The 13,666-nt window shown below is 47.6% G+C and overlaps 1 protein-coding gene across 1 annotated transcript in view; it reads right to left on the bottom strand.

The window, feature by feature from the left end:
- Window positions 1-1,298, bottom strand: part of APPL2 (adaptor protein, phosphotyrosine interacting with PH domain and leucine zipper 2) — a 697,983-nt gene extending 696,685 nt beyond the window's left edge. The window contains exon 1 of the mRNA XM_078674621.1: window positions 839-1,298. Within this exon, the coding sequence (XP_078530747.1) occupies window positions 839-892 (54 nt within the window). The 5' untranslated portion in view covers window positions 893-1,298. The remainder of the gene's footprint in view (window positions 1-838) is intronic.
- Window positions 1,299-13,666: the final 12,368 nt, after the last annotated feature.

Raw genomic sequence — 13,666 nt, 5'->3', positions numbered from 1 at the left:
CCGGGGCCCTAAAAAACAAAGCGCTTTCATCCCCCACGGTCCACATCAGCCCGGATTACAATACAGAGTAGCCAGCAGAGGCCATGTTTTCGGACGTGAAAGTTCAATATATTTTTTTCATGCGGGAGTCAACTACGGAGCAGTTCTGTGGGAATGCGTGCGGGGTGCGGGGGGGGGGGGGGGTCTTTGCAACCAACTATGTTTGTCTCTCAATAGTCTGCGTGTTCTCCCACTCTGGCTAGAGCTACAGAGTTGTTCGTATTCAGTGTGCTCTGTAGGAGACTCTCAGGGGAGGGGGAGGGGGAGTACCCCCCCCCCCCCACTTGCCCTCAACGCCCCCTCCCTATGGCACCCCCTAACAGGTCTCGCTTTGTCTTCCTGTCAACCGCACTGTCCTGCGGAGATGCCGAGACAGCAGAAACAGACTTGCCTATTTACATATACTTTTCAAACAAAACGCAGCTGTCCACCCCTGCACCCCAACGTGAAGCCTTCGAGCTCCTCAGACTGGTCCGAGATGCCGCGCTCGGGAGTTCTGCTGGGTCTGGGAGGAGGAGGGGGGGGGGGGGCTGTTGGGGGCTCTGCACAGACAGCAACCTCCCTCGCGGCCAGGAGAATGGCTTGCTTGTTTATCCGCAGTCTGAACGACTAGTTAATATGCACGTTTGTTAACAGAAGGGGGCTCTTGGGGGACGGCTGCATCTTTGCAATGTCCTGCCGAGGCTCCAGTGAGGGAGGAGGGCTGTCAGGGGCCCTCCTGGCAGGGCCCTTTGGGCAGTACTGCACACTACAGAACCTGTTACACAGTTATAGGGATGGGAAAGGGGGGCTCGCGTACCTGCGGGCTGTCCTGTAAAGCCTCTTCCAGAAGCAGTCTGTCCACGGCCGGCATGTTGGACTGGAGCTCTCGATGCTGCTGAATAATTCACCTCCCCGTCGCTCCTCCGGCTCCACTGACACGTATTGTTTTGGCGCTGCTCTAATCGCTCTCTAGTCTGCAGCAGAGAGCTGCCGAGACTCACTTTTCCTGTTTGACCGGCCCTTCCATAAAACTCTGCTCGCACTGACATCACACGGTATTCGGTTACTTATGAGTACTTGTTCCTCTCATACTTGCCAGCTACGTCTATGTAAGTCGGATACTTCACTATGCGGGATAAACAGCAGCAAAATGGGGAAAAAAGACATAACAAACAAAAACTACAATCCCCAGAAGTCAACGGACATCTCAAATACCCAACCAATCGGGATCAATCGCTCCCACATTCTGACAGAGGACACTTCCTTGCAACTCTCCCCCAGCGTTTGTCTCAAAATATAAGTACCCTGGTCTGTGGAGCTATATTTTACCGTAGGAGTAGAAACATATTTATTATCAGTGAGGCGAAGTGCTATTTATAGCTGTTGCAGAAGGCTGCGATCTGTTGTAAACTAATAAAGAACGCGTTATTTAAAAGCTTTTCCATTATTCCATAAATCCTATCCCATTGCTCAGACACAAAAAAAGGCTGTATTTACACACATTGAATATTTGTTGTCAAACCGTAACATAAATTCAGTTTTCAATTTCCAATTCCAATTTGTAAATAATCAGATAATGTTACCTTATACATAGTAAATCAGCCGTATTGACATTAGTCCCAAAACATGTCAAAATGTTCGTGGTACCCAAAATTTAGCTCAAATTATGCGTCTTTCAAGCTGACCAGAGATTTTTACAAGGTGCAACCATGAGCCTCAGACCACCTTCACATGAGCGTGTGTTGTCTTCCTTAACTTCTTCAATTTTAGGAACTGGAATATGTAAAAAAAAAAAACTGCAAGCACTGGGGAGGAAGCTACATCAGAGCCATTACCCATCGTCCATCATCATCGTTTTGTGTAGATAAAATTTGTACTGCCAAAGCTTTGTGGAATAATATCGCAACACCCCGTTTTTTGTTGGAAGCAGGTGAAAAGACAACTTGACCCACCCATTGCCGTTTCAACTTAAGAGATTCTACATTCTAACAATGAGTTTCCTGAAGAAAGGCAATCTGTGAATTGAGTTTAGATAAATGAGACAGTACCTTTTGTCTTTTTACTGGAATATAATTGAATAGGAAAAGACAAATAAGCTGCTTATACACATATAAAAAATGAGAGGAGCAAAACAGGATAATCAGACATTAGTATCCCTTCCAGATGAAGAAAATGATTGAAGAAAAAGTTTCATTTTCTCAGGACCATCAAAGGACAGTGAACGACCATCATGAGTGATCTTGCAGAGACAAGGATGAAGTATTCCATATTGAATATTAAAGTGTCTCATCTGAGGGCGCAGGGCTAGGAACTCTTTTTGACGTGAGTTGGTTGCATTGGAGATGTCTTGGGAGATGAAGATGTTGTGACCAGACCAAATAAGACGGCGTTTGAGTTTAACAGCTTTCAGAACAGACATCAATTCAGTGAACTCCAGGAACAACATAATTATGCCACGTGGTTTCGCAGGGTAGGACGACCCAAGCGATGTGCTCTTTGTATATTGAGGGGAGTGTCTGAAGATGTGAGGTCAAGGAGTTCTGGAAGAAATTTTTGAAGAAAGAGTACCATGTTGGATCCCTCAACATTTTCCGGAAGACCATAAAGGGGTAGGCTATTGCGACGATTACGATTTTCCAAATCCTCTGTATGAATTTTCAATTTATGAATTTCCAGCTCTAATATTGGAATCTTTGTGGAGATATCCTGAAGGACGCCAACACGTTGTTCTAAGTCAAGTACTCTGGTCTCGTTAGCAATCCATCTCTCCTCAATTTGATTCAATTTTTCATTTGTAGCCAACATAAAAGGCTGGGACCCCCCACTTCTTTCAGGATGGAGTCCAGAACAGGGTTCTGAGAAGAGTGAATAGGGGACGGCGGGTCATTTTTTTGCCGTTTTGATTTCGTGCCCGTGACGGAAGACCTGGAAGAGTTTCAGTCATTAGCCATAATGATAGCAACAGGGCTGTGGTAAGAGGACAGCAAACTGATGCAGCAAAATGAAATCTGAAATGAGTTCAGACGTGGCAAAAACACTCAAGTAATGCACAAGGAAAATTCCATACGTAGTACCACTTGAAAGGAACAGCACAAGATTGTGTGGCGTCGAAAAAAGTGTGCTCAGCGGCTATTAAGTAGCGGCCGCACACAACCACAACAAAAAATGGAAGGACAGTAGAAGCAAATTATGTTGGATTAAAAAATTCAAGTCACTCAAGAGTAATTCGCTGCAGGGGAAATAGGAGGTCAATATGCAGTAATAAGCCCTCTTAACCGTGTAAAAAATTAATGAAATTGAAAGCTTGCTGTCAACTCATAGCATTCTTTAGAAAAATTCCTCACAGATACACAGGAAAAAAGACATTGCCAAAACAATGCGCTCAGCAGGGTAAAACAACAGCCTGCCACACCTATCCTGAGGCAAGAGGCTGCATAGGAGCAACAATTATGAGGAGATGGAAAGAAGTTGCCATAAAAATATTGCAGTGTGCCATAAAAGTAAGCAGAGGAGACCAAAAACTGAGCATATTAATATAAAGCCATGTGAGGTCACTGTTGCTAGGAAGTTACCGTCGTGCTGAAGAGACGCGGTTGCGGCATCTTAAAATGGCGGCCGCCCGCGTCGCGATGTGTGAGAATTAAGAGAAGCTGTAACTCAGTCGACAAAGATGAAAAGGGCCCACAGACACCATCAACATGCGCTCTGCATCTTCCGACGCTAGTTTCAATCGCTCCAAGAAGCGAAAGCAGCATGTATGCGGCTCAAGTGTAGGTAAGAGGCCTGCTGGAAAGCGGAGCTCACGAAGGGTCCGCCATGTCGCTGCGGCGTCCAAGCCACGCCCCATATTTATATATTTACTAGCAGCCGGTCCCGACCTTGTCCGGGAGCATTCAGGCTTCCCCTACCCCCGACTGCCCGACATTGCCCAGCAGCCCGTGCCCCCGCCCGCCCCGTCCCCCGCCTGCCCCGACCCCCGGCTGCCCCAGTGTAAGGTGCATTCACCTGTCTTCGTGGTGGGGTCTACTACCAAGTAGATTCTGACAGTGAACGGGAAGACAGATGAGGTGGTGATTGTTATGTCCCAGAGACTCTTACTTTCGCCTCTGTGCTCCATAAAGACACACATGCATTTATTCATTATTAAAGCGTGTTGCAGTAACCCCAAATGGTAGCAGGAGTATCTGTGCATCCCAACATCTCGTCCCCCACCTTCATTATTAAAGCGTGTTGCAGTAACCCCAAATAGTAGCAGGAGTATCTTTGCATCCCAACATCTCGTCCCCCGCCTGGCCCGACATACTACAGCGTGTTGCATTAACCCCAAATGGTAGCAAGAGTATCTGTGCTCAGCCGATCCCCGTCCCCCGCCTGGCCCGACACCCGCCTGCCCCAACATTTTTTCAATATTAAAGCGTGTTGCAATAACCCCAAATGGTAGCAGGAGTATCTGTGCATCCCAACATCTCGTCCCCCGCATTCATTATTAAAGCATGTTACAGTAACCCCAAATGGTAGCAGGAGTATCTGTGCATCCCAACATCTCGTCCCCCGCCTGGCCCGACATACTACAGCGTGTTGCAGTAACCCCAAATGGTAGCAGGAGTATCTGTGCTCAGCCGATCCCCGTCCCCCGCCTGGCCCGACACCCGCCTGCCCCGACATTTTCCCCGGAGGCTTACCTGATCTGCCGCTCCTCAGTTTACCGCTCCTCGCCTCTCTGCTCCTCACCGCGGACCGACACCCGCCTGCCCGGACATTGTCCCCGGAGGCTTACCTGATCCGCCGCCCCTCAGTTTCCCGCTCCTCGCCTCTCTGCTCCTCACCGCCTGTCCGCCGCCGCTCCTCCCACGCGCCATGTCCGCCGCTCCTCGGACGCCGCTCCTCCCAGTGCTCCTGACGTGAGCACGCATGTCGCGGCCGGCGCTACTTTTGAGGGACTACTTTTTTTTTAATATACATTTTCTAAATAATGTTTATTTTTTTAATTTATATAGTCTATGTCCTTCTGCTTGCCCTGAAGTTTTCAAACATGTATTGGGTGTTTGGATTGGTGGTGTACTTTTCGAGTTTACCTGGCTCAAAGGACACAGTTCTCTCTTTATAATAGTAGTATAGATATATTACCTACTGGCGATTGCCAGTAGGCTGCTACAGTTAGGACCAAGTTTCCATAGGAAGAGCATTTTTTATTTTGCTCATAACATTGGCATCTTTTGATGAATCTTCATGAAATTTTCCAAAAAATTTCTTGTTCATAAAAGCTCCTATGTTGAAAGTTTGGGGGTGATTCGTCAAGGGGGAGGGGGGGGGCAGAGAAAAAAGGGGATCCCAAAACGTGTTTTCTCCATGTTAATTTCCATTGGAAGCTTTAGACAAGGTTACAGGTTGAACCGGTGAACAGAATTACCCCAAATTTGGCAGGGAGAAGGGTCTTGGTCTAGAAAGCACACTTTTATTTATTTGGTGTAAATCCGTTCAGTATTTTTTGAGAAATATTGAAATTTACAGATATCGATACTTGGGAATTCTGCCTTCTGATTAGGCAAAAGAACGGTGATGGATCAAACCCAGATCTTTTGACTGGGTGTGAGTGTTTGATTGGCTCAGATGCTCCGTCCATCACCACCCCCTTTTGTACCGCTTCTGATTGGCTGAGGCATTACGAGCATGAGCTTGCTGCTTATTGGCTGCGAGCGGTGTGAGCGGTTGCAACTAGGAAGTGTTGGCCGCCATTTTGTGATTCCGTTGAAGTGAGTAAGGGGAAAAAAGGGTGAAAAAAGTAGGAAAGAGGAGGGTAGGAGCACTGTAACCTCTGTGGGGTGTTTAGGGTGTGCTATAGAGTGCGTGCGAAGTGAAGTATTCACCCCTACCGGTGTGAAAGTGCTGGGCTACGGAAATTTAGTGAGGTATTGCATAGAGTCTGATGCTGTGTTTTCTGCTGTGAAGTCATGTGCCCTGGCCGCTGCACTACAGCTGTGGAAGTAGTGTCAGCATTTGTTTATACCTACTAGGACAAAGTACTGACCCGTACTGGTCTGAAAGTCCTGGGGTACGGAAAATATGTGAGGTATTGTCTAGAGTCTCATGCTGCTAAGTTGAGCTGCTGCCGGACTTGGGGATGAAAGCGTGAGCCCAAACTGTGTGCCATATACTGTGAAGTCATGTGATCTGGCCACTGTGCCACATCTGTCCAAGTAGTGTCAGCATGTAGTTATACCTACTCGGAGAAACTTTTGTTTCGAACATTGTAAGTTGTGGATGGTGCTTTGGGGGTGTTATACAGGGAATGCGGTGGTAAATTCGCACGTATCAAATCAATTCGGTATTTGTAAAGTGCAAACTACTCACTCCTACGGGTCTGATGGCGCTGGGGGCGTAAGCTGAGCTGCTGCCGGACTCAGGGTAATGCCGCTGAACTACTGACCCCTACCAGTCTGAAAGTGCTGGGTACGGAAATTAAGTTAGGTATTGCCTAGAGTGTCATGCTGCTAAATTGAGCTGCTGCTGGACTCAGGGTTGAGACCGTAAGCCCAAACGGTGTGTCCTATGCTGTGAAGTCATGTGCTCTGGGCGCTGTGCCACACCTTTCCAACTTGTATATGGTGCTTAGGTGGTGTTATATAGGGAGTGCGAAGGTAAATCAATACAGTATTTGTAAAGTGCAAAATACTCACCCGTATGGGTCTGAAGGCCCTCGAGGCCGGCGTGGAAATTATGTGAGTTATTAAGTGAGCTATTGCCCAGAGTCACATGGTGCTGAGCTGAGGTGCTGCCGGAGCAGGGGATTAAATCGTGAGCCCTGTGCTCTGAACTCATGTTTTCCGGCCGCCGCGGCACACCTGTCCAAGTAGTGTCAGCATGTGTGCCTACGTACTAGGAGGAACTTTTGTTTTAAACAGTGTGACGCCTGTAAGAGGATTCGGGGGGTGCTACAGAGGGAGTGTGAAGTTCAATTGTGCCATTTTGAATCAGTATGGTATTTGTATAGTGCAAACTACTCACTCGTACGGGTCTGCAGGCGCTGGCGGCCGGTGTGGAAATTAACTGAGCTATTGCCCAGAGTCACATGGTGCTATCCTGAGCTGTCACTAGAGCCGGGGATCAAAGCAAGAGCTCTGTGCTGCAAAGTCAGATGGTCTGGCCGCTGCGCCTCAGCTGTGTGGAGAATAAACTTTGGCGAGGGTCCGGGAGTTGCCGTTACCTGGCCCTAAAATAGCGGGCCTAAGTTGGCAGTTATAGTGTGGCTCTAAAAAGAGCCCTTGTGTTCATTAGTTGGAGCTACATATAAGTGCGGATGCACAGCTTCAAGGTATTCATAAAAACTCGATTTCCCTGATCTGTGAAGTGTACTCCATCACTTCTGTAGATATCAGCCATATCAAAACATATGTTGTTGTTGTAGATGGACCCCATCTGAGGTATGCAGACACAGCTTTGTTGACTTTCTTCCTAGATTTTTCAATCTGAGGAAAACATTGTTTTGACCATTTCCACTTCTGCCTTTGGCATATATTGGAATATACAAAGACAGTTTGAGGCAAAAGTAACATCAATTGTCCAAAGGTGTCCTTCATAAGCATTTCCAAACCTACTCCAGTCAATGTGCCCTGGTCATTTCCACCACAATGCACAATCATGAGGTTAGAGTGTAGAAGATGCAAGGAGTTTTTAACCAAAGGAAACAATTGGTGCCACTTTAATCCTCTCTGTGCAAACCATTTAATGTCCACATTTTGTAAACCTAGGTCTAACTCAATACGTCTCTGTTCTGCATACATCTTTCACCAGAAAATACAGCTATGTCCTACGATCCACACTAGCATTTTGAAGGTAAGGCTGGAAGGTATGGAAAGATGTCTGTAGCTCATGCAGTTCCTTCGTAGAATAAGTGATATGTTTAAAGATGGGGAACTACTTTTTTTTTTTGCCACACAAAACGATACTTGATTGGGAGATGAAAAGCATTGTTTTTTAAAAGTAGGGTACACATTCGTTTTGTGGAAAAGCATCTTTGTAATTGGTTAAGAAAAAGCAGTTTCAACGTGGAGTACATATCATAGGATAAAATTTGCTTAACTCAACCACACCTGCTACTTCCATTTGGAAGGCACTGTTTGAACTTAAAACAATCGTGAATTTTTAACCTGCACGTGCCGTTAAATGTTCGAGTAAATGTTGCAAAAAAATATCGTTAGGTTTAAAAAAATGGATGAAATTTTAACCTGCACGTATTGTAGAATGTTCTAGAAAGTGTGTTGATAGAATACGTTGCACTGCTGACTTCTATGTGTCGTTGAATATGAAAAAAACTGTTTATATGGAAAATTAAAAAGAAAATAATAGAGAGAAGTTTTGAAACCTAAAAGAATGAAGGAATTATTCTAATTTGTTCTTTATATGTATTTATGTGTGGAGGAACAAAATTATAGAAACAACAGCACCAGGAAGAAGAAGAAGCAGGGAGTGGGGGGACGGGGGAGATGGGCACAATGGCGCACATGCACAATTAAGTACAGCACAAGTATAGAAAAACAATGGCCAAAATGAAACACATCATCAAGGAGCACAAGTCACACAACCCGCCAACCTCACACCACTGAACGAGCATAGAAGTGAAAACCATGCTGCCTTCATACGGGATGTGTACATAGGCCGGTTGTGGGTGTTGTGGGATGTCTGCGACCGTGGTCATCATGGATGAGATGCCCAGCACGTGGCACATGGGCGGGTTCACTGTGTGTTACATTGGCAAACAGCTGTTCCTCCCTCCCACGAGTCCCCACAATTTTGGACGGTGCGCTGTTGTATCACGTGCACTCGTACAGCACTGCCTATCCGGGCATGTCCTGCGGCATTCCCACTACACCATAGGAGTGACGTTTTGTGGTGGTGCATGCCACATTACAACATCGTCTGCTGCGGCCCTTGTGGCAGGCCACACCAGAACACACAGACACACTTACCGCACTTCCTGCACACAGACATGTCCGAGACACCCCGTTCCCCTTGCCGGATAGGCACACCGCTGCACGGACCTGTGTATGCCGGACCAGCACACACCTGTTGTGCATACAGAAGGATGCATGTGTAGCTACATGTCCAGGGTCACTGCCAATGCTGAGGTGACATGGTAACGCCTGCTGAAGACAGCAGACTGTGATGTTGCAGGGCCTGTGCCTATCATGCTAACATAATGACCACAGGGACACACTTGCTCAGATGCAGGTTTGGGGGGCGTTGGCGCTCCTGGGGTTGTTGCGATGAGTCTTGTGGCCCACATGTGTATCCCTGTATCATGCTCATTGACTCTATGGCACCTGTGGGTGTTCTGGTGAAGCTGTTGGCTGTGTTTCCTTTCATGCTGTAGGTAGCCGTCCTGCTTAACACCAGCAGAAAGCAGGTGTAAAATCCCTGGTGGTAACATGGCTTATCGCCGGAATTTGTTTCGCATTGCAGTTGTTGTGAAAGTTGTGATTTTTTTTGTGTGCAGGATAATATACGAACTGGGCAGTGTATCCCATCAAGATCCAGCACCTGACACACTATTCTGAATCAATATAAATACAATGAGATTTCTTCATTGATTTTGTGTGTACACTGTAAGTGCGGCCACTACTTTAGTGCAATTCAATACAGGATTTTAGTATTTAGGTGCACCTCGTATCTTTTTGCACAGGAACGGCTACTCTGCATTTCATTATCAGCACTTTAATGCAACTAAAGTTGAGATAAATCTAACACAGTATTCAGAAGTTGGTGCAAACTGCAGATATCACCAGTATTCCCGCAATACGTGCCCCAAAATTTAACACCTTGGTGGATACCACCAAATAACAGTAATAAGAACAAGAAAGAGTCACACAGCAGTTAAGAAAACAACCAAAAACGTTATACATTTTTTTTGTCAAAGTTTATTTTTTTATAAACATATATAAATAATAAACTATTTTCAAACTTTCTTTTTTATTAACAAGTATGTATATAAACGATAACCTACTAAACAAAATTTAACAAAAATAATATAAAACAACAAGGGGGAAGACTCCTGTGGGGACCAGGGATGTCGACGACAGAGTCTGGAAATTAAAGCACAAAATAAGGACGTGTGTAATGCGCATGTCAAAGGACTGAGAGAGAGAAACAGAGAAGGAAAAACAAGCCAGAGGGAAAAAGAGACGGAAGGAAAGAATGGGGTTTGAGAAACGGAGAAGGGAGATAGAGATAGGAGGAAAGGAATGAAGAGAGTGAGAGAGAGAGAGAGAGAGTGAGAGAGAGAGAGAGAGAGAGAGAGACTGTCGCCTCTGCGCACCCATGAGCAAATAATTACCTGGTGCCACTGGAGTGTGCAGCAGTGGGCACTCCACGTGCCTGTCAAAACTCCGCTGATCTCAGAGGTGTTGCTGATTCCTGAGTCAGGAATGGCGGAGACCACATCAGATTGTCAGCGTATCTCACAGATGTCGCTGAGTCCTGAGTCATGAATGTCAGAGACCACATCAGCTTCTCCGCGGATGTCACAGATGTCACTGAGTCTTGAATGGTGGAGACCACATCAGCTTCTCCGCGGCCTGGCAGATCTCACACATGTCGCTGAGTCCTGAGTCATCAAAGGCAGAGACAACCTCAGGTTTTGGTGCCGCTAACTCAAGTCTGTGCCACGTGGTGGTAGGCCCCTGATGGCCACGTGAGTTTCGGGTGGCACTAACCCTGTGCATATGAAGTCCGCGCCAAGGGGATGGTAGGCCCCTGACGGCCATACAGCTGAGGGTGTGACTAACCTTCTGCGCAACTTTCATGGACTCTTTATGGTTGAGACCCGTGGAGCGTCCGCCATCCAGTCAGCACCAGCAATAAAGGATATGATGTTGTCAATCTATTGTATTTGCGTGGACACATGGCCTGTGACGCATGTGCCGGATAGGTGTGGTGTGTGTGCAAACCTGCCTTCAGGGAGTGGCCACGAGATATTGAGAACTAGACCACTGACCTGTACACCAATAGCGAGTACGCCTGCGACAGGTAGCCATGTGGGGCCAATGTCAGAACGTAATCGGAGTGGCGTGGCGTAAGACGGAACAGGGCAGGGATAGCCACAATTACGCAGACGGCTCGTAGTACTACATCTGTGAGTTGGGCGGACGGGCTGCAGCTGTCCCTCCGTGAGCATGGGTGCGAACTGTTCATAACTCACGCTAAATAGGTGTTGAAGAATCATTTTGTGATTCAGTTAGTGAGCTGGCATCTGTCCGAGGCATTTGTGAAAACATATCGGAGTTCTTTCTGTGAGAGATACCCCTTTGACGCTCCCTCTCCCCACATTAGCAGGTAACGCACCCTCTTCCCACATTACCATCATACCCCCAACAACCTTCTTGGGCCCGGAAGTGTCCCTGTGCGGTTCGACAAAGAAGAATCTTAGTCATGTATAGATTTACTTATACATTTTTTTATTTAAAGAACAACAAATAAGACTTAAGGGAGTCTGGTGCTGTGGTCGCTGCCACGAAGTTGGGGTCACTGCCATTCAGGATTCAGGACACAGCTACACATGTAGGATTGGTTTGTGTTAAATAGGGTTAGTGGCACCAGAAGAATTGAGACCGTATGAGCCTGTGATGGTGCTTGGTGTGGACAGCCTTACTGGAAGTAATGTGTGTTGCCTACTGGACTGCGTCATGTGGAATCGGGACTCTATCTGAATTGTGAGGCCTGCTGACCGTAGTGTAGACCAGAGGTAGCGATGAGGAAGGACCCACAGACACGTGCAGACATTGGTGGCCCCACCGGCTTGCGTAGTGCAGGTTCAGTGGCACCATGTGTCACCGGCCTTCCGTATGCAAATACCCCTCACTAATCGAAAGGAGTGTGGTGCTGTGGTCGCTGTCAAAAAGTTAGGGTAACTGCCTGTCACAGAACCCAGGACCTAGTGTTTGTTCCACCACTCTAGACAAATAGACCACTGATAGTTATGATAAGGAGAAACAAAACTGTTTTTATTAGTATGATTTCCAGCAGATAGAACAGTTCTAACATCCGGTTAAAAGAGTCTTTCTTTTCGGTTCACAGAAACAAAGAAAACCAAGGTCAGGCGTCAGGGCTTTTAAGTGAGCATTGGGGTCAGGGAAGACAGGTCGTGAGGGGAGGAACACCGCTTCTACATTGAGTGTGCAATTCCCGAAGAGGTCGAAGTAGTGACCGCCTGTCGGCCTACCCGTTCCCTCCCTGTGACTTCACAAATCCCAGGAAGCGCCCACGTACCTGTTTCAGCCACCCTCCTCCGTGGGTGTGGCAGGAGATGGCGCGGTGTCGGACTTCGCCAAAGCTTTCTCTGTGCTTTGGAGCCGCCGCTCTGTCTTCGCTTCCGGCCCTGCTTTGCTTCAGCAGACTTCCCGCGTCCTCTCGCGCTGGAGACTCGGCGTTCTCTCGCTGTTCTCCTCCTGATAGGTCCCGGTGGTATCACATCAGTGTTCCTGGCTCCGCCTCCAGCTGGACTCCGGTTGGGTTAAAGGGACAGGCCTCGTCCCGTACCTGCATAATTGGTATGGGAACATAAGAAGAGATTTCTTCTTCTATCGCCCCGGCTCCTCCCGACACTGCCATTCAGGACTCAGGACACAGTTACACATGTGGGATCGGCTTGTGTTAGAGGGTTAGTGGGAGTACGTGTCGCCGGCCTTGTATGCTGAAATATGCCTCACTGATCAAAGGGAGTGTTGTGCTGTGGTCGGTGCCACGGACTTGGTGTCACTGCCATTCAGGACTCAGGACACAGTTACACATGTGGGATCGGCTTGAGTTGAACAGAGTTAGTGGCACCACATGTCGCCGGCTTTGCATATCGAAATAAGCCTCACTGATCGAAGGGAGTCTGGTGCTGTGGTCGCTGCCAAAGACTTGGGGTCACTGCTATTCAGGACTCAGGACACAGTTACACATGTGGGATCAGCTTGTGCTAAAGAAGGTTAGTGGCACCACCTGTCGCCGCCGTTGCATATGGAAATATGCCTCACTGATCAAAGGGAGTCTGCTGCTGTGGTTGTCTCATGGATTTGGGGTCACTGCCATTCAGGAATCATGACACAGTTACACATGTGGGATCGGCATATGTTGAAGACGGTTAGTGGCACCATGTGTCGCCGGTCTTCCACAGTGTAGGACAGAGGCAGCAGTGAGCAAGGGCCCACAGCCACGTACATACGTTGGTGGCCCCACCAGCCTGCATAGTACAGGTTCAGTGGCACCACGTGAAGCTGGCCTTCTATATGCAAAAATCACTCACTGATTGAAGGGAGTCTGGTGCTAGGGTCGCTGCCATGAAGTTGGGGTCGCTGCCATTCAGTACTCAGGAACCAGTTACACAAGTGGGATCGGCTTGTGTTGAACAGGGTTAGTTGGCACCACGTATCGCCAGTCTTCCACAGTGCATGCCGGAGACAGCGGTCAGCAAAGGCCCACATGCACGTAACATTGACTTGTGCTGCACAGATTGGGAGCATTTGGATTTCTTAACCCATTATACTCTCTTACACAATTTGTGTAGCTACTAATCTTGAATTGTGAACCATGGTAACCCCAGTGTAGGCCGGCGGCAGCGGTCAGGATGGGCGCACAGCCACGTGGCATTGAGTTGAGCTGCGCAGTT

The sequence above is a fragment of the Lissotriton helveticus genome, chromosome 1_1 (assembly GCF_964261635.1).
Source record: "Lissotriton helveticus chromosome 1_1, aLisHel1.1, whole genome shotgun sequence".
Lineage (NCBI taxonomy): Eukaryota > Metazoa > Chordata > Amphibia > Caudata > Salamandridae > Lissotriton > Lissotriton helveticus.
Note: the sequence above shows the minus strand (reverse complement) of the source record. Positions and strands in the feature narration are given on the sequence as shown.